This window comes from Vanessa tameamea, chromosome 23 (genome assembly GCF_037043105.1).
Source record: "Vanessa tameamea isolate UH-Manoa-2023 chromosome 23, ilVanTame1 primary haplotype, whole genome shotgun sequence".
NCBI lineage: Eukaryota > Metazoa > Arthropoda > Insecta > Lepidoptera > Nymphalidae > Vanessa > Vanessa tameamea.
In genome coordinates this window covers 3,172,149-3,193,706 of record NC_087331.1, presented here as the reverse complement: position 1 = coordinate 3,193,706, position 21,558 = coordinate 3,172,149, and the positions used below count along the sequence as shown (strand labels likewise).

At 31.2% G+C, this 21,558-nt stretch overlaps 1 protein-coding gene across 1 annotated transcript; it reads left to right on the top strand.

The window, feature by feature from the left end:
• Positions 1–2,436: 2,436 nt before the first annotated feature.
• LOC113397660 (uncharacterized) lies at positions 2,437–21,538 on the top strand. The gene is made up of 13 exons (XM_026636081.2): positions 2,437–2,719; positions 3,330–3,466; positions 4,294–4,437; positions 12,951–13,043; positions 13,468–13,573; positions 14,282–14,392; positions 15,478–15,645; positions 16,924–17,019; positions 17,221–17,355; positions 17,861–17,936; positions 18,149–18,330; positions 18,516–18,652; positions 18,784–21,538. Exons 2-13 carry the CDS (start codon positions 3,330–3,332, stop codon positions 18,788–18,790), a joined length of 1,392 nt encoding a protein of 463 aa, XP_026491866.1. The 5' UTR covers positions 2,437–2,719; the 3' UTR covers positions 18,791–21,538.
• Positions 21,539–21,558: the final 20 nt, after the last annotated feature.

Below are 21,558 nucleotides of genomic sequence, written 5' to 3'. Positions count from 1 at the left end.
AGTTGCCATAGCTCTCAATGAAATCATTTGAAAGTACTTAACGAAAATTTTAGGTCCTATAAATATAAATCTTTTAAAATGAGTTAGGCTACTGCCACTCCATGTGAAATTGTGCATATACAAAGCGTACATCCGCACGCGACTCACCTACGCAGACCCAGCGTGGTACGCACTGACAAGCGAAACAAGCGGCAAGTCGTTGCGGGCTCAACAGTCTCTAGCGCTACGCACCATCACCGGAGCCCCCCGATATGTGAGGAACGCAGTGATAGCAAGAGATCTGCATATAGAGAGCCTCGATGACCACGTTCGCCGCCTGAGTATCTCTATGTTCGCGAGAGCCGACGGATTTTGTTTATATAAATGACCTGCCACATCTCCTAGGTGATAAACTCGAGATAGTATTGTTTGCTGATGATACTTCTTTAATTTTTAAAATAAAAAGACGTCTTTCAATATATGACGATGTGAACAATACTCTCTCTGAAATAGTAAATTGGTTTAGTGTTAATAATTTAATGTTAAATAGTAAAAAGACTAAATGTATTAAATTCACTACTCCCAATGTAAGATGTGTCAAAACGAGTGTACGCTTAAACGGGGAAGCATTAGATGTTTTAGAATCAACAGAGTTCCTTGGTATGACAATAGACTCTAAGCTCCAATGGGGCCCCCATATAAATAAGTTGGCGAATAGACTCAGCTCTGCAGCCTATGCGGTAAAAAAAATTAGACTTTTGACTGATGTGGATACGGCTCGCCTTGTGTACTTCAGTTATTTCCACAGTATAATGTCGTATGGTATCCTACTCTGGGGTAATGCAGCTGACATTAATACTATTTTTGTACTGCAGAAGAGGGCTATTCGTGCAATTTATAACCTGGGCCCAAAAGATTCGTTAAGAGATAAATTTAAAGAAATTAAAATAATGACTGTCGCTTCTCAATTTGTTTTTGATAATGTTATGTATGTACGCAAAAACATAAACGATTTTCCCAGAAATTGTGACGTACATTCTATTAACACTAGGAACAAGAATAAACTTGTTACTCCAAGTACCCGATTACACAGGGTTAGTAACTCTTTTTTGGGGCAATGTATACGTTTTTACAACAGGATCCCAGAAAACGTTCAAAATTATTCAATTATAAAATTCAAAAGAATCGTTAAAGAGCGTTTGTGTGCTAAAGGATATTACAACACTAATGACTTTTTAGTTGACTGCACACCTTGGGAATGAAATGATCGCCTCCAGGCTGTTTCAAATAACTAAAATATAATTATTATTGTACATGCAAAATGGAAAAAAAAAAAAAATATCCCGCTGAGTTTCTTTCGCCGGTTCTTCTCAGGTCCGAGGTGCTAAATTCCGAACCGGTGGTAGATTTTTGACAATCAATAAGCAAGTGTAAACACTTCTATATTGAATAAAGATTTTTGATTTTGATTTTTGATTTTGGAGCGAAGTCCCAGCATATATGACATTAATGTATACAAATATATGACACTTGAAAAAAAGTAGTCACTGAGTTATGATTTTTATTTTGAATGCGTTATTTTTGTAAACTTCAGTAATCTGCTCTATGTATGAACGTTTCTTTTCGACTTGTTTATAAATTAATTTACTTATATGAAATCATAAACCATTATATTAAAATATAATATTTATCGATTTAATATAGCATAGTTTTTTGTCTTTCGTGTGTATACTATAGTGTAACTTTTATAATATAAAAAGTTAATGCCATTGGACATTCAATTTTGAGCACAAAAGGATTTGCAAAATTTTATTATCTGTGTGTGTTTGTAATGTGTTACTGAAAAATAACAAGTGCTCTCTGTAAAGCCCGAAGTAAACAAAACTAAGTTAAAAAATAAATCGATCGTATGAAATCTTAGACAATCATACACTAACATAAAAAAACAAAATTAATTTCTTTCGTTATCTCTCGTAACAATTTTATGAAAGATTTTGGATTGGTATAAATAAAAATTATAACAATTGATTGACTGGTTTTAATCTGAGATATATTTCTATAAAAATAATATTCAACCACACGTTGAAGATTTTATAATTAATAAAATTTTGACAAATATCTCAATTTTAACAAATATAATATTCTATTTTATTATAAGCCTCTGAGTCGTTGATATGTCGTTTATGGAACTATGTATTATTAAATTTGTAACTTCGTTACCTACTCTTTGTTATAACGCAATATTTTACTCTTGAAAAATAAAATAAATAACATATTCGGAAAATATCGTTGGTTCTGGTGTGACTATCTGTTACAATTTTTTCTAAGCTGTTTTTTAATGTATTAAAATTGTAAATAAAAGTTATAAGATGTCAGGGGTTCATTTGTCTAATTTGTACCTGCACGAAATCTTTCAATAAAACGAATGTAGCATTTCTGGCAACTCTTCTCGATTCTACTGCATTCCCCATTTCCCCTTACACGGCACTGCTTACTCTATGGTTAACAACTTGAAGTTAGTTTTCACTTTTTGTAAAACGTAGTTTTCTCATTCAGTAAGTGTCCAGTAATCTGTGTTTGCAACGAGTGATTTCGGTTCTTATAAAAATACTATTGACAATGGGCGTTTAAATAAAATTGTAATCTTTTTCCCTATGAGACCTGTTTTTTAAGAGTATTAATATTATAATACACGGAATAATATAGTATAGTATCGTCAGAAAATACGACATATCTGAAGGTATGTATCTTTATTAAATGACCTTTCTTTGTTTTTACCTTAAATAAATCTGGAAATAGTATAATTCAATATATTTTAGATTTGTTTTTGTTTTGACTGATCTGTATTACTGTGTTCTGCATATAGGTGTGGTTTATATCTATACAAGTAATAATTATTTACGCAGTTTGTTATAAACAGCCTACTTTCTCAAAAACAGCTGTTACGTCGTCACACCTTATGCTAAACAGCTGATAAAGTAGTCTTTTTTGTTTTTCATGTTTTTGAGCTTTCAATAATTATTTTAAAATTGACGAGAAAGTGAAGGTCAATATTCTATCTATGCGTATTAAATATTGATTAATATTTTACGTGCGTAAAGTGATTGATTTATCTTAAAAATATATAAATATGTGAAAATATATATTAGTAAATTTGTTATTAAATTTGTAAGAAATTATAATTTATACTATGCAATATCAAACCATTGCTCAGAGAAACATCTTGAAAGTAGTACTTTTCTAATTGTAATATTATTTGTTATAATTATTTTATTTAGCTTTAAATAATAATGAAACCATCATACAGATACTTCACGGCATTGTACTTTAATCAATCATTTTGATAATAGATGTCTGCAGAATGGGGCAGCTTGCCTCTCCTCTCACTGAGATGTGTATTAGATCATTTGAGTACAGAGGATGCGCTCGCTGCATTGTCCACTTGCCGTCACTGGCGTAGTGCCATTTTACTATATGAGGGTAAGAAGTAAGTATAACAGCACAATTAATTTGTTTTAAAACTATTTTCATAAAACATGTTTTTAAAATAACTACTCTATTGCCTTTTCCAATCGAAGTAGGAATAACGGTAAACAAAACAGATTTATGTTTTTCAAGCAATTTGCTAATACTTTAGCTATATTGTGTCACTACTAAGAGTTTATGATTAATATATCTTTATTTATAATACAACACTTACACTTAACTACTTATATCCAATTTTACCCTTCCTCTTATGGTTGAAATAAAGTATACATTATAAATCCTATTTGTTAAATAGTCATCGAACCATTGCAACTTTTATTTATTTGCATACCTTTATAATTTATTTTATATATATTAATTAACTTATTTTCCAGTTAAAGTTCACACTAATCCCTCTTCTTCAAGGATCTTATTATTCTAGTCACTCGTAGTAATTGTTTTTCTTATATTAATACATTTGCATATTTTAATTGATTATATTTTCTTTATAAAAATTGAAAATGATTATTAAATATTTTTATAGTAAAGAACAATGGAAAAAATTATTTTCAAAATGTAATGACCATATTTTACTGTATTTAATGAATAAGTTATTGTTTCTTTAGAGGATTTACCATTGTTAGCTATATATATACCATTGTTAGTTAGTTAAATTTACAATCAATAGAAAACAAACATCAAACTTGTTCCCTAGAAATACCCAATAGTTCTGAATTTTTTGTTAAATAATAATATTTGATTTAAAAATCTGAAAGTTGCTAAGGCAGATAAAGCTTTAATATAAAATTAAAAAGTCTTTCATTAAATGTGTTATTTATTCCTTAACAGAGAATTACTCAAGTTAAATGTGAAAACTCTCGAGAGGAATCTCTTTGTCACACGGCTGTTCAAGAAGTACACAAGAAAACTTCACATTATCATTGATAGTGACAACAAAGATTTGGAGAACTTTATGAATTTTGTCCTGCCACAGTGAGTATTATTTTGTTTAATAATTTAAAGGAAATTGTTTTCTTTTTTATTTAAATTTATGTTGTAACACCATGTATAATTACATGTTTTAAAATACTTTTGCACCAAATCATTTAAAATATTTAAAATTTTGTTTTAATTATAAGAGCATTCGGAATACAGATTTAAGAAAACTGCAGTTTTATCATCAACCAAATTCAATTGTATTTTACCTTAATAGGATCAGTTACCATAAATTCCTCAATTCACCGCAGAAAGTAAATATAATGATGATATATTCATAGAAATCAACCTAATATTAATTTTCTAATATTTATTTTGTAACATTTTATCACAGTTCTTATGTCTTATTAATATAGGTATAAATAAATAGAAAAATTATTCCTTTATGGCAGACTTATGTCTCTTGTGTCGATAATTATACTGGTTAACTCCCCATTCAAAATGGAACTCTGCAATAATTTGTATTGTTTGTTAATGGTAAATCGTTTAGTTGGATGTAAGTATACAACATAAGTAATGATGTATAATTACCTTGAACAAGATAACTAAGAATATATATATATTTTGATTCCTCAGATGTTTATGTGTAGGAAATGTGCAGTGCCTTGAAAGTATCGTGTCGTGTCCACTTCCAGCTTAATGTATCCGCCTTATATAAATAGACTTGCAATAAACTGTACACCTTGAGCTATAACATATGTGATATTATATATGTAATAGTAAATCACTCTTTGAACTAGTCGTCTCGTTAGTCTAGTGATTAGCTTTAAAACCCAACTAAGGTCTCGGGTTCGAATATAGGGTTTAGCCTTAGTATCATGGAGGTAGGAAGTAAGCCATTTTACACATCTAATTGTCTCGATATGCAAGTGAAGCCTTGTGTCCTTCGCCTGAAATAGTGTGCGAATATAGTGTGTGTGTTTTTACATACAGTCACACAAGCCTACAGCGTAATGTCTCCTGCGTTTCCGTTAAAAATGGGTCTCGATTTCGTCACAAATTTGAATATGTCTGAATTTTTCACCACCTAGGTTTTTATTTTTTGAATTATTAAATTCTAAGGCGAGCACGCGATGAGTTGTTAACATAAAGTCTCATAGAAAATTCAATGATGTTTTAATATCTTCTTAAATATAATCATTAAGATCAATTTTAACTCAACAAAGTTCTGTTCTTTATATACGTTAAAAATATGATTAAATATTAAAAATAAATTCTCTTCCATAATATATGATTTCACTTCCTCTGGTCCGACATAATAATCAGATGGATTGTATAATTGATTTGTCTTAAATGTAAACATCATTTCGGTTACGGTATTATGTATACAATATTGTTGATGTAAATGTATACAGAAGATTGTAGAACAAAAACTGTTGACATTATACGACACCGGGAGCAAATGCAAAATATAAACTTACCTTGCTCAATATTCGACTAAAGATATTGAAATTACTGACTGTGTAAATTGTTTCTCAGAAATTTTACCAACAGGTTTTTGTAATGTTTACTTGAATACAAATATTTAAAATTAAATTATGTGTATGAAGATGAAAACAATAAATAAGGTTTTTTGTAACGGCAACTGTATTCAATTTTAATGATTAATAAATAAAATATTAATAGCGTAAGCCGATTTTTGTCCCAGTGATTATGGGACGATAGCTGCACATAAAAAATGGGTTATGGTCTCATTTTGATGATGATTCTTGATTGCAATTTACTCAATTGTTACAATTTCACAAAGAATTAATTTTAGAGAGAGGATATAATATTATTTTAATAATAAAACAGAGGACGACAACGAAATACAGAGGATTATTATTATTTAAATAATCCTCTGTATTTCGATGATTAATCAAAAGAGATCTTAGGAATTTCGTACCTTTTTCCTCTCTCTAAAATTAATTCTTTGTGAAATTGTCTTCTTAGTTCGAAATTAATTTAATATTTAATCTGTGTTGCGTATCGAACTTAATATAAAATACCTTGTATGTTTATCCATTAAGCGTTCCTGAACCAAACATCCGAGTGTGTTTTTGATAAGGTGTTCTGCGTACGTCTATCGCTTCGCCAAAAACTTTCTATGTATGGTTTGACCTTCAATTAAAACGTTATGTTGACGAAGCCAGGATAGGTAGCTAGTGGATTATAAATTTGATATAGAATTTTGACATTTAATAAAATTATAGTTTTAAAGAACTTTCAAGAATATCTGAAGTCTTGACTGTACGACAAAATGACACATAATCTACTTACGATGAAAATTGCCAATCATGTAATGACGCGTGTTAGGTAATATGAATTAGCTTAATAAGATTACATACATTACAATTTGCAGTAATCAGACTAGAGCTGGTGTTTTGCTTTATAAAAATAAAATGAAGTATTTTTAATACATTTCTGATATCTTCTGCATTTCTGTAACATTTCGAACGATACATTATTTAATCTGTATGTAACGCTTATCTATCCGTTTGATCGTAATTTGAGTGTCTTTTTATGTTATGATATAGGTAGACGGATGGGCGAATGAATGGTAAGTGGCCACCACCGCCCATAGACATAAGCGCCGTAAGAAATATTAATCATTGCTTACATTCACTCACCACCATTGCTCACTATTCAAACCGGGACACAGCAATAGTATTGCTCTTTGGGGTTTAATATACGATGAGTGGTTGGTACCTACCCAGATGGACTGGCACAAACAACTACCACCAAGAAAATTGTTATGTCGATATTTACTCGTTCAAAGATTGCTTTCACAAGCTATGCTACCGAAATTTTACTAAATCTGACAGTCGCCTCCATTGTAGTCATGTTACGTTAACTCTGTTTCTTTGATACTGAAATCGCTTTTCTTTAGGCAGTGGTTGACGATCGATATAGTTCATGTATTCTGTTTTAATACGATAAATGTAGAAACCATTGTTCTTGAGCCCTTGTGCCTGCATGAATGTCGTCTGCATATAATGGACTCTATGGGACAAGAGTCTAGATATCCTTCTTCGTCTATGGAAATATTAAACAATATAATAATTTTGACACATAAATAAATCTACTACATAATATATATATTTTAATGATACTATAAAATGTACGCCAATTTTAGATGTTTAAGTACGACGTACGTGTCGATTGAACGCTAGGACTGTTATATTTTTTGTTATTCTGGCAGTCTAGTAATGTACATTAACCCAATTAGTTGCAAATCGAGCGAAATTCGCGTAAATAAAACCATAATACTACGGAATAAATCAAGTTGCAATGATACAATTAAATACAAAAGTCGTAACGTAAAACGTTAATGTTATACTTTTGATAAAATATGTAAAGCCTGCAGTGCATGTTGGGCCAACACGCTTGGCCAATGTGTTGGATGAACGTCTACAGGCCCGATTGGTCTAAATTGTCATTGGCGACGAGTACTTGTTGTCCAATCGAATCGCCTTGGTTTACCGTATATATTTCAAAAGATCTTGGCGCTCTCCGCCAACAGTGTTGGCCTCATAATCAGTTTGTAGTTACGCCTAAATAGAGATAGTTGCATTGGGTATAATTAAATTCAAGTTTTAGGTTTACGATGACGTATTGGAATACATATTAATACTAATTATAGAAGATTATCGAACTTATAATCATAGTCATGATTAACTTAAAAACAAAGTTATTTTTATTACATTAAATTCAAACATATAAAATTATAGCTTATTATTTGACACACTTTCTATTCTTCAAAATTAAAGTAAGCAAATTATAACAATTATTATCATTATTTATAACCTTTCAAATATGGCTTTTATTTTCAGACTAAGACGATACTACGACTATTGTTACAATTATGTTTCAGCTAAACCGACCAAAGTTAGGTCTTATTAAATATGAAGTGATATCTGATATGTTAATAATTATTTTAATGTGAGTGTAATGATGCTAGGTTTCGTATTTTTAGATATTCTACGTTTATTAATTTCGACTATAGTAATAATAAATAAATATTGGACAACACCACATACATTACTCTGATCCCAATGTAAGTAGCTAAAGCACTTGTGTTATGGAAAATCAGAAGTAACGACGGTACCACAAACACCCAGACCCAAGACAACCTAGAAAACTAATGAACTTTTTCTACATCGACTCGGCCGAGAATCGAACCCGGGACCTCGAAGTGGCGTACCGATGAAAACCGGTGTACACACTACTCGACCACGGAGGTCGTCAAATAATAGGACGCGCTGTACAAAAACATATCTACCTGGGAAACACTAACTTGATAGAATATCAAACGGCCAATGACAAATGATTTGTACATTAATGTGTTAACCTGGTCACTTTTATACTAATTTTTGACCAAGTGTATTGGTCCAACACACTGGGCCAACGTGTATTGAATGACGATATGGCATAACAATAATGTATGAAGGGACATTAGCTACAATCGTATCACGCAATGTAATCGATATCATAACTAAACTTGTTTTAATCGATAAAGTTGGTTAGCGATACAAATTAAAGCTGTTACAAACATATAATGTATTATAACAAAGATAAATTACTTTTGTTACTGACATCAATGGTGATAAATTTCGACATTCTATTTTCATTAAGAAAATTTCGGTGAACGACTTCTCATTATTCTTTTCCTGAACGACTTGACTTTTATAAAATATTTTTTTATACTAAGGATCATCTGGATGTTTCTTAGGACACAGATGGAGCTGTTGCCGAAATTCGCAATATATTATATATTATGAATAAAAATATTTAAAAAAAAATCCTGACTTACGCTCTCATTATATAAAATGTATTTTGGGATAACAAAATATAATATTAAGTATGTTGAAGTAGGCTAGTGTTATAGTATAATATATTACGATTGTTTTTAAAAATACTTAAAAAATCGAAAGAGATTATTAAATTCTTATGCACAACGTCTAACAATAACACCGCTGTGAGTTAGGGGCGACGACAATTGAAATAGTTTCTCACGAGATCATAAAGTTCTTGTAAGTACTATACCAGATATTTCCTCGCCCGATATGCTTACGATATATATAAATATCGTGGCACGTGAATTATGTTATTTATTGTGCCCTTGGAACGATTTCGTCCGCGGCTTGTATCCTTATGGAGGACTTACCAACGTCGCAAGACGTCTTACACACGATGCACAAGCGTATGTGCAAACCCATATCTTATCACTTTTATAATCTAATAGAACGAAAAATCCGACCAGATCGGAAAGAGTTCAGGCGCCAGACAGACACGCCGTGCTTTTCGAACTACAGGAGAGTACAAATTTCTAAAATTCATCGGCCTGCTACGCGAGCGATGTAGCTTATGTTATTAATATTGTTGTGTGACTAGTGATGTACGATCCATCTCTACAGTTGTTGTTATGTATTGTCTCCTTATTGACGTATCACGTACAAATATAGTTATATTCAGAAAAACGTTTTCCTATTGACGAGCAATATTCTATTTTGAAGGTTTAAATTCATAAATATCAAACTATGAAATCATATTACTAATTGGTTTTGATAAGCGGTACACTGAGGCATTCGAGGCGCAAGCTTATAGCATACATCAAATTAAGATTTTAATTTCGTGTTTCAATTAGAAAGTTTGTTCATTGGATGAAAATTCGAATCGAAAATGAAACATAATATCTTGATATCAATCAAATGTTACAATTTGCGAAATTATTAAATTTGTTAAAAATATTTTTTAACAGATTTTATCGGTCAATGATCTTTTTAACATATATATACATACATGTACTACGTAGGCATGAACATTACATGTCAGAATTTTTTTGCGACAAATATGTAGACTTCTTCGTGATGTATTTCTTTACTGGCGATCACGATACGAATTTAAACGATCTTTCAAGATTCACGAGTAAATTTATATCAAAAGTAAAATACAAGTAAATTAAACGTTATTTCAAAAGACTGAACTGTTAATAGAATTATAAATTGCTCTTTTCTAATGTTAGTACATTTACGTTATGAAGCATTTTTATTGTTATCTTGCGCAATAGAAAGTTGATTAAAGTAAAATTTCGTAATATTTACGATACGTTTAACAATTCAAATCATGTATTGCTTTTGTAACGACCGCTTATGTAAAGTATATCGTTTATTTCAATTAAATGCATAAAACGTTTCATTAAAATAAAGTTTAAGAACGTTAGAAAATAACGTGATATTTTTCCATGTAATTTAATAGACTAATATTTTTACCGAATAGAAAGTAGTTTACTAAGTAAGTATCATATTTACACTTTATTCGAGTACAAACACTTAAATCGTCATTTTGTAATAATGTAATCAAAGATAATATATATTTGCACAGGTATCTTTGAATTGAGAAAGCAGAGATACGAATAGAAATTGGTGGTAATAAAAAATATTATAAACGAAATCTCAAACATCTTCATGTTTGTTTTTGTTAACGAATAAGAAAATAAATTTATTACAATTTAGCCTTATTTCTTTTAAATATATCATTATTTTTAGTTTTATTAGTGTTGTTTATCGAAGAATTCGACATTAACCGGAAAAAGCACCAAAATATATCGTCGACTCATGGTCGTTCAAAAATCTGCGTCGATACGAGAGTGAATCAAAATATATGTTGGCATGTACATAGTGTTGTTAAAAGGCGCCTCTGGAGTTTAAAAATTATATAAGGCTGAGTTTTATTAGAATGCCCTACCCTAAAGCCAGTTATTATTGCTATGAAAAGATTTGTACAAAGCTCGAGTTATGTCTTTTTGCTTATTAAACACTACAAATACTAATATCTTGATAACGTGCCAAAATGATAGATTATTATTGAAAATTATTATGCAATAGTAATTTAAAAAATGCTTAGTACGGTTAATAAAAATTGTCCTGAAAAACTGACCTTGGGCGTGATGTTTCTTCACAATAACGCTCCTGCTTATCGATCGGAAGTTGTACGCAATCCGCATTACTTCGGTATCCTTAAATATCCACCATATTCTCCGGACTTGGCTCCTGTTTCCCAAAAATTAAGATAATATTCGTATAACTAAAGTTGATGATGGTGGCGTAGATGACTTTAATGGCAGTTAACAAAATTGTTTGCGGAAGGAATGAAAATTTCGATATGCGTATTGTAAATGTATTGAATAAGAAGGAGATTATGTAAAAACGTAAAATATATTTTTTCGTATTGAAATGCTAATTCCAAGAAATTTTATTCATCCTCGTAATAATAATTAAATGAATATCTACTTCAATACCGTCTATTAATAGTTAAGTATCCAATTACGTTTTTATTGTAAAGTATCCAATTGAAGAATATTCAAATTGAAGATTCTCGTTTCAAATTTGTTTAATTTACGTTGTATTTATAACTTTTCCTATTAAAAAATCAATATAAAATAAACAAAAGCCGTCTTTTTATTTCGACATTTAAATGGTTTGACTTCGTAAAAATTGTATTTGAGTGTACTGCGCGTATCTTACATAAATAGCTAAATTAAATACATTATTGTTCAATTTGCATTTTTACACAGTTTTATCACGTGGCGTGAGTTTAGGTTACACAGCTTTATTTTTTTATTCATAAATATTATTCAATAACAATAATATTTTTAATATGCGTTGTTATTATTATAAAATCTGAATCAAAATAAAATGTACTTTATTCAAGTAGGCTTTTGCAACCAGTTTTAAATCGTCGATTAATAGAACTATAAAAGTAAAGCTACCACCGGTTCGAAATGTAGATTCTACCGAGAAGAAACGAAAGAAACTCAGTAGTTACTCTTTTCCTAAATTTGAGATACATTGCCTGAAAGTCAACAAGTGTTAGCTATCCGTTTTTTTATCATCTATGTAATATTGTGTTGAAACAAATTATTTGAATTTATGAATCGGCAAAGTTAAAAATATCAACGGAATTTTATTGTAGAAACGAATACCAAGCCCAAATGAGTTATTTGCGGAGTCGGAAACTTGAAGTTATATGCTTATCCTTATGTCTTGTCCATACAATGATTATCACTGATTCTATCAAAGTGCTCAATATTACTGTGAATATACGTAACATTGTTGTATATAATGTATTGTGACTGAACTGTGAGTATACCTACTTTGGTAAAACATTGCGGGAGTCTACCTCCAAGATTATAAATTAATTCTGGTTAAGTCCCACCCAATCATCAGTGTGTGGTACATCAAAGTGTGTTTCACTTTGAAGGATTAGAGAGCTATTTTAATTGCTGGCACAAGATACACAACGTCTTAATACCCAAGATTAGTGTCGCATTGACGATGTAAGAAATGGTTAATATTTCGTACCAATGTCTATAGTTACCACTTGAGATCACCTGGCCCGCCGACATGTTTTAAATTTAAAAACATTTATATAACGACACTTTTTCTTCGTAGTTTTTGTAACGACATCACAATGGTGTAATAAGAATTTATATGCATAGTTCATATTAATGAAAATACTTACATTTACAGATTCTTCGATACGCAGAATTTGCAAGAATTAGTGTTTATTGGACCCGTTTACCTTCAACAGAAGAACATCATATCAGCGTCCAAAATAAATCGGTGAGTTTATATGACGTCAGCAGTTTCTCGATGCTATTATAATTGTTGGTAAATAATTATCTTATATTAACAAAGGTAGTAATTTTATATGCCTGTCGTATACATATTTATATAAATGTAATTACGATCGGTTTTGTTGTTTACACGTGTGTGGGTTTAACGTTTACATTTGCAAAATTGAGTTCTTATTGCATTTTTTATACTAATCTAATAATTTGTCTGTAATTTGATGTTATTTTAATATAGCATGAACATTATTAAAAGGTTAGATCAAAATATAAATATATAATTTGTATATATGTTAAATACTTTTTTAACGGTCCTCGACTTTCTCAAATCGGGAATGTTTTATAATAAATTATCAAACATAATCTTATAGAATTTTATTCATGATATGTAAAATTAAAAATTTATTTCTTTTCAGAATCATCACTGAGAGTTTAATGTTTAAGAATTCTCACTGTTTACAAAGATTCAGTTTACTGGGTTCTATCATGGCACCGGTGAAGAATGAAAACGACAGATACACAGTAAGTAATTTACACTTCCTTTTACCGAGGATCACTTTCCTTTACCCAGAAGAACCAGTAAGAAACACACTTGGTCTAGACAAGAAACAACCCATACTTTAATTAAAGTTAGCAAATATAATTTAGAATGCAGTCTCGTACTAGCTAGATTAGGCCGAGATAGCCCAGTGGTCAGAACGCGTGCATTTTAACCGATTATTGCGGGTTCAAACCCAGGCAAGCACCACTGAATTTTGATGTGCTTAATTTGTGTTTATAATACATCTCGTGCTCGGCGGTGAAGGATAACATCGTGAGGAAACCTGCATGTGTCTAATTTCAACGAAATTCTGCCACATGTGTATTCACCAACCCGCATTGGAGCAGCGTGGTGGAATATGCTCCAAAACCTTCTCTTCAAAAGGAAAGGAGGCCTTAGCCCAGCAGTGGGAAATGAATAGGCTGTTCATGTAAAATGTATGTTAAATTACTAGCTAGATTATAAGAATAAGTCGCGTTAAGGATGGCCGGCAATGGTGAAGTGTCATTGTTTCAAATTGTGCATTCTGCCGAACAGCACCGAAACGGAACTCACCAGTCGAATGAAGTATATAATATAATAATCAGCCTGTAAATTTCCCACTGCTGGGCTAAGGCCTGCTCTCCCGTTGAGGAATGAAGTAATTTCTCTAATATATATTTCGAAATATAATTAAATATCTCTTTCAGCATAAGTATGTGGAGTACTATTCGAGACCGCTTACATTTAGCACTGTTTCACCGTTTGATACAGTATTTTCGCGTTGCAACGCTGGCTTGATGGCATTCTCCTCGTTACGAGTGAGTATTTAACCGACAATCACGTAATTATGACGAGTAATGCGATAACACAGTGGTTTACCTACATCAATCACTACTTTTAATTTGGACGTTATTATATGAATGTTGTATGTATGTATGTATAATTTTTTTTAAGGTATATAGGTATGCGGACAGGCGAATACGCTACCTGATGGTAAGCGGTTACCACTTTCCATAGATATTGGCGCCGTATGAAATTTTGACATAAGCAATACCCCTTGGAAACTAAGATACTAATATCCTTTGTGCCTGTAATTACACTGGCTTACTCACTTTTCCAACAGAACACAAGAATACTAAGTATTGTAACCAGCGGGAGAATATATGATGAGCGAGTGGAGATGACGAGAGGAGCTTGCAGAATGCCCGACCACCATATACATATATCAAAAAGCAAAATTATTGTTTTCAAGGGAAACCTTTATACCAATATGATTTTAATATAAAATTTATATTAACGTTTAAAATGAACGTTTCAATCTCATATTATTAATTACATTAACGTGTAATTCTTGCTTGTCAAGCCAATAATCTAAATTTAAAACTGTTGATACTGCGAACCGCAGCTACTTACAAGAAAATATTATATACTAACTCTTTGTACAGAGTTCCATCTTCTCGTATAAGTTTTATGTATATTGGTTTAGTGATTTTTTTTTCAGTTAGGAATTACAAAAGAACGTCTCGTCATTAATTACTATAGATTATATAAATTGAATGCGTTTATGTAGCGACGCCCTAAAGTTCTAAGAACATTTAATTTATTATGTCCTCGGTACAGCTAATTCGCACAAAATGTTCATAAATAATGTACTGAAACCTTTCTCGTAAATTAGACCTATGTAGTGAAGAAATCTAAATTAAAATGCACCCGGTAATCTGAGATTGTTGTGATCAAAGACAGATGCGACAAAATTTTTAATTTACAATGTTTATGGTGTTATGTGCTCAACTATTAAGAGATTATGTATACAATCGACTTATGTAGGAGATGATACAAACTTGGCCTCAAAATTATTGCATGTTGCTTACTGTTAATTTAATTTTTTTTTTTTAAATTTCAGCAACTAATCTTCGACTTTGACCTGATGAGTACGCCAACACTGCAGACTCTGAGTCAGATGGGTCATATAACAGACCTCACGCTGAATATTGGACAAAAACGGCCCGTCAACCTACCCCTCGTGGATTGGAACTACGCGAACCGAAGCCTTCGCGTGACTTTGATTGTTGTAAGCATTATTATTTTTTGTTATTTAAAATAGGTAGGCAGGACGGTGAATTGATCCCCTGATGGAAAGTGATGACCATTTGTTTTTAAGTTGATTTATACTAAAAAATCATGAAGATCTTTATTTCCTATAAATCATTTAAAAAAATGGGCTTCGTAGAAATAAATAGGTATGTTATAAAATGTATTCAATTAACATATATGTACTTTTTTATGATAAATCATTTGATGAGGAATTTGATGTATCACAATCCAACAAATCAGGATGGGTTTGGTTCTTCTAATTTGGGTGTTTTTGTCTGTCTTTACTCTTAGTCATCTCACGCATACTAAGACATCTTGTAAACACGAGCGTCACTAACTCACATGAATGCATGCCGACAATTTGAACTGGAAAGGCTTTCGTCTATGAGTAAAACTCAATTAGACCTAAGAATCTTCGTCCCTTTTGCATGTAATACGGACGTCTTTTAAGCACGTGGAAAAATGTTTGTAAATGCCTAATTGAATATTTTGATTGATTTACACTCGCCCTTCAAACCGAAACATGATAATATTAATTGCTGTTCGGTGGTAACCATTAAGAACCAACATGGTAATATTTATAACCGACCTCCTCAGACAGTTACTAATTTAATTTATGAAATAGAACTGGCAACATTTAAAATAAACGAATGATTTATTGTGTTGTCTAAAAATTTCATGTAAAGATGTGAGTATATTCCACAATAAATATGTATCAAGTACGGTTTTTTTAGAATATGTACACAATATTGCTTTTCAATCATTGGATATATAAAGTACCATTACATCTAAACTTGTATATAAGAGAAACATTTTAAGTTTATTAAATGAAATATTTTAGTGAATGGTTAGGTGTAGGCTAATAACGTTTTAATGCTATTGGAGTATCGATTAGCAATATCTGGATAAATAATGACAGTAGATACAAATATACAACAGAACGTTCTTTTCCATCTTGTGTCACTCCACAATTGAAAGTTGACCCCAATTTTGGTTATTATACAATCTTAATATATTTCTAAGCCGTATTTTTCTTTTTTGCTAACGCTTCTCTGTCCCTCAATTTTGCTCTACATAACATATTCTGAAGTACACTGACTGTACCGGACATGTCCCAGTTTACTGCTCTATTTAGTCTAAAACGATTTCTGTATTTTGTTAAATTTTTTACGCCCAAACTATGAGCAGCATTCTTTCTAGGCACCGCATATCAAAGATCTCTAGATTTCATCTATAATATCTGCTTTGTTCACAGATAACAGTCCCACACTGCATGATGAACATGGTGATTGAGGAAGTTTTCATCGAGGGTTTACCATTGTTCTCTTTGAAGGTTCTATTCTGTGAAACAGTGAGTGACTAAGTTTTTATTATCTACATCTGTGTACGCAAAAATCGTACAAAATTTTAGCGTATCTGCTATTGTTTTGACAGCATTCGATAAATTATACCGCTTTAGTCCATCTTGGTACTATAAGCTATGAATAATATGTTAAACATCTTCGAAGTAGTAGTCCTGATATAATATAGGTAATTTTATTTTATTCGACAGTTACACGTGGGTATCCTCCAACGCGTTGTGCTCATGTACAAGGAGACGATACGCGAATTCGTTTGGATCGACTCCCCGGGTAACACTGTTGACGTCTGCGGCAGGATTATCAAACATCATCGGGAACCCACTGAGGTATAATCTTTATGCTATACTTATGTGTGTGTGTGTGTAACTTGTGCTGTAAACACGAAAACAAAATTATGTGCGTAAATGTGTGTCTGTCAAAATCACTTATAGCTATTACTATTACATATGCTTACCAAAGTCTTGAAATTAATAATTCAGACTTGGTATGGTAACCAAGTCGGTATTACCAGTTGTCATTTGTTACATAGTCTTTGTTACAAAATCAATTAGTTTTATAGCAAAAATTTTAACTCTATGAATATTTTTTTTTTATAACACCCTAATCTAACTAAATTAAATTACTACTAAAAAAAAAACAACATTATATATATATAAAGTTATGTAAATTTCATCTTCATTTTCAAGTTTATACAAAAGTAACATAAAATATTTAATTCCAAAGTAGCACAAGAAGTAATTTCACATATTAAATTATGAAAAATATTAATAAATATTTATAAAACAAAAGTAAATGAATAAATTATGTCTGTACATATTTTGTTTATTTCAGTTTACCATGTCTAACGTGAATCCGATTATATTACTATGCTGGCAGTGCACTCAATTAAAAAGACTTGTCATACATGGTGAGTAATGTCACTAAGTGCTAAATGAGAAATTGTAGACTTCCTAAACGAATACTATTTTTTTTATAATTGATATAATTATGTGTTGCCATTAATGAGCTGTAATGTTGCTTGAATGCGTAAAAAATAAAATCGATACTATATGTAAGATTTAATATTTAATATATTTTTTAAGAATATTCATTATACTGGACAAACAAATGTATTTTCAGGTTACTGGGTATGGCAATACGATCTTCTAGGCATAGTTCGCCTCCGTAGGTCTCTACAGGATCTGGAAATATCTGCCATATACGATAGACAAAGTCGCTTCACCACGGCCACACGCAGCGATCACATGGTACGAGTGCTGGCCACCGATAGCCAGAAGATCCTCGATCCTGAATACATACAAGTGAGTGCACTTGTTAATGTAAAACCCAATCATTGTATTTATTGCGCACCGCAAACGTGAAGTATCTGCGAAAGTTATTTAGCATGTTACTCTTAATAAATAAGAGCGACATTCGGACTAGCACATGAATGACGTTTTCGGGCTGATATTGTTACGGTTGAACATAATGATATGATCATCCACAGCAAGTGAACTCGTACACGGAGTTCGAGTGGACGCCCGCACTGTGGGAGCGACTTCACCCCGCACTGCGCCCGCGAGCCACCCTCGCGCACCGCATCGACTACGTGCTGCGGGAGAGCCTGCGCCCCGCCGTGCGCACGTGAGTGTACCCCCCACCCCCCACCCCACACACCGCATCGACTACGTGCTCTGAAAATCTGTCCTTTTATACATCTGTGTCATTGTAATTTTAATGTCATATATATAATATTTTTCTTTTTTTTTAAACAGGTTTTAGGATCGACTTCGGAAATGATCTCAGAGTGAAGATGCAGTTTATCAACGGTTACCAGCAACGGACTGTAGTAAGATCTTTAATATAAAAAAGTATTCACTCAGGTCAGTGAAACTTACTGGAAATATTTCAAAGTCAAAGTCAAAAAAATTGATGTAGTTTCTATAGGCTACGAAGCCTGATCTTGAAGCGATGTTTGTCGCAAATGTTTACAATCTTGTATCTTTTTGATATTCATGTATTAAAAGAATTGCATGATGAAGAGGAACTGATTTACGACGATCTATGCAGCTGCAGATATTGGTCGAAGAAATTAAGTGTTATTTTGTACCGAACTCGGATAACTAAAAGTTTTTTATATATAAAATTTAATTTATAACCAGTTATTTCTCGTACCGACCAGTATTGCAGTATGCCATTTTAAAACATAAATATTAAAAAGATATTCTTAATTGAATATTCAATCAAAAATTGGTTTCGGGTTCTCAAATCTAAATTCATTGTTGGGTATAATATTTAGATATAAGAATTATATCGTTAGAAATATGTCGATTATGTCTGTGTATCGTTTTTAGATAATTTCTCCTAAAATATTATTTTAAGGTACGCAATTGAAATATTTAAAAAAAAAAATCGATATCTTTAGGCCTAAACGACTTCTTCTCGAATATTCATGTATGTATTTTTTTAAATTGCATTTTCTCATAACTATTAGTAAAATATTTAATTTGCAAAAGTTCCTTTATCTAGAATTTACTGGAGACCTAATAAAGTTTTAAATAGTTCACATTAATTAAACATGCACTTAGTGAAAACGCGAAACCTTCATAGATGTTTTACGCTTGTAAATAGCTTAAGTTTTCTAAACTTGAAGAAATTAAAAAAAAAAAACAGTGAAAATTGTATCCTATATGTATCATACAGATTTAAATAATATGACATTCAAAAGTCATAGTAAAAGTCAATTTTGACCAAATTACTAACAGAGTGTATATGTATAAATATATATTCAATCTGTAGTCATAAATTTGTCCACGGTAGAACATTGATTGATTAATTATTGTCACCAAAAGGTTATATTATTAACGAATAGAGAGAAGTGCTATCTTAATCTATTATCATATCAAAGGTAGCAAAAATTCAGTTAAACGACATGCTTATGAGTACAGATTAAATTATAAAACTTCGAAAAAAAATAGAGTTTCCTAGTAATTTCTAATATGTATAAAAAAATTGAGAAAAGCCGAATGATATGTTTACTGGCATCATCTCTCAAAAATACGAATTTATCGTAGTTAAAAGTCATGATAAAAATTTAAAAAAAGTTAGAATTCCCACGCCAAGGGTTGTATAAGACGGTTCAGCTGATATTGTCTTTACAAGCGTTAAATAACACGATACCAAAAAAGACTATATTTTTAAAAAAAATAATGAACGAAAGAAATAAAATCCAACAGTATTCGTATTCAGAGATTAAAAAATAGGTGTAGACTAATTAAATTACAAGTTTTCATAGAAAAATATTCAGTCTTGTAGTTTTTGTATATATGACCACTAAGACAAATGGAATTAAATACTGGTCTTTTTTTCATAGTATTTTGTCATATTAGTCTGTAAAAAAATTTAAAATATGTTTTTACCAATTATATCAATATTCACAAACATCCATAAATATATGTAACCATTTCATTATCTTTATTGAACTTATTTGGATATGTAAACCGATGGTTAATGTTATATTTTTCATATATAATTTATTTAATTTCGCGCCATTTTGTTACTCGCGGGTGAAACAGCAATGGCTGACGTTGGAATTAATGAGGCTTAAAATGAGATAAACCGTAATTTGTAACTTGGCGTGGTGGTATAGACATTCGCAACATCTAGTCAGAACCGTGGGATATTTGTACATATATTATATAAAATAGCGCGTTCACCTGCGATATTGAAGATCGAATTGCACAAAATGTAACGAAGTATTACAAAAATACATATTATAATTTATATCAACTCTATAGCTTTAAGAGAATAATAATCTCAAAAACTGTATCAAATACAGTTATTTTTATCATACGTGCCACTCTGTTGTTGCGATGAAACCAGTTTTTCTCCGAATTGAATGTTAAATAGGGTGTTATATTTTAAGCTAAAACACGATTTTGTAGAAAACAATGTAATTTTTTAGCAAATATTAAAAGACATTGCATTTATCGTTACATTATCGACCGCGAGAGTGAAGAAAAAACTGAAATTACACTTTATTTCATACGAACGATTTAAATTCGAAACGCACTGCCTTGTGGACTCGTGTATATATTCATATGGATCGGCCGATATTTGTAAAGTTTTATTTCAGTGAAGTCATATATAGTCCGTCCCCAGCGCTACACGATTGCGTTTATAAATACACTGACTAAAACACATTGAAACGGCTTTAGCTTTCCTCGATGATAATACAAGGAGTGCAAAAATTGATAATAAATATATAAATCATAGTCACGCACAAACATTGTGATCTTAAGAATAAACCCAATTATTCGAAAATATGCCTTTAATTATAGTGTACAAAAAAAATATTATATTCGTACATTTACCTTCGATTCCTGTTATATCGAATTGTGCTAAATAATTATTGTAATCGAAAATCACTTTACTAGGCCAATTTATTTGTATTAAAAGAAATTGCTTCAAGTAGGTTATAGTACTAAGTACTTTAGATAAATAAACTCACTAAATTACTTGAAAAAAAAAACAATGGTTTCTTCAAATAT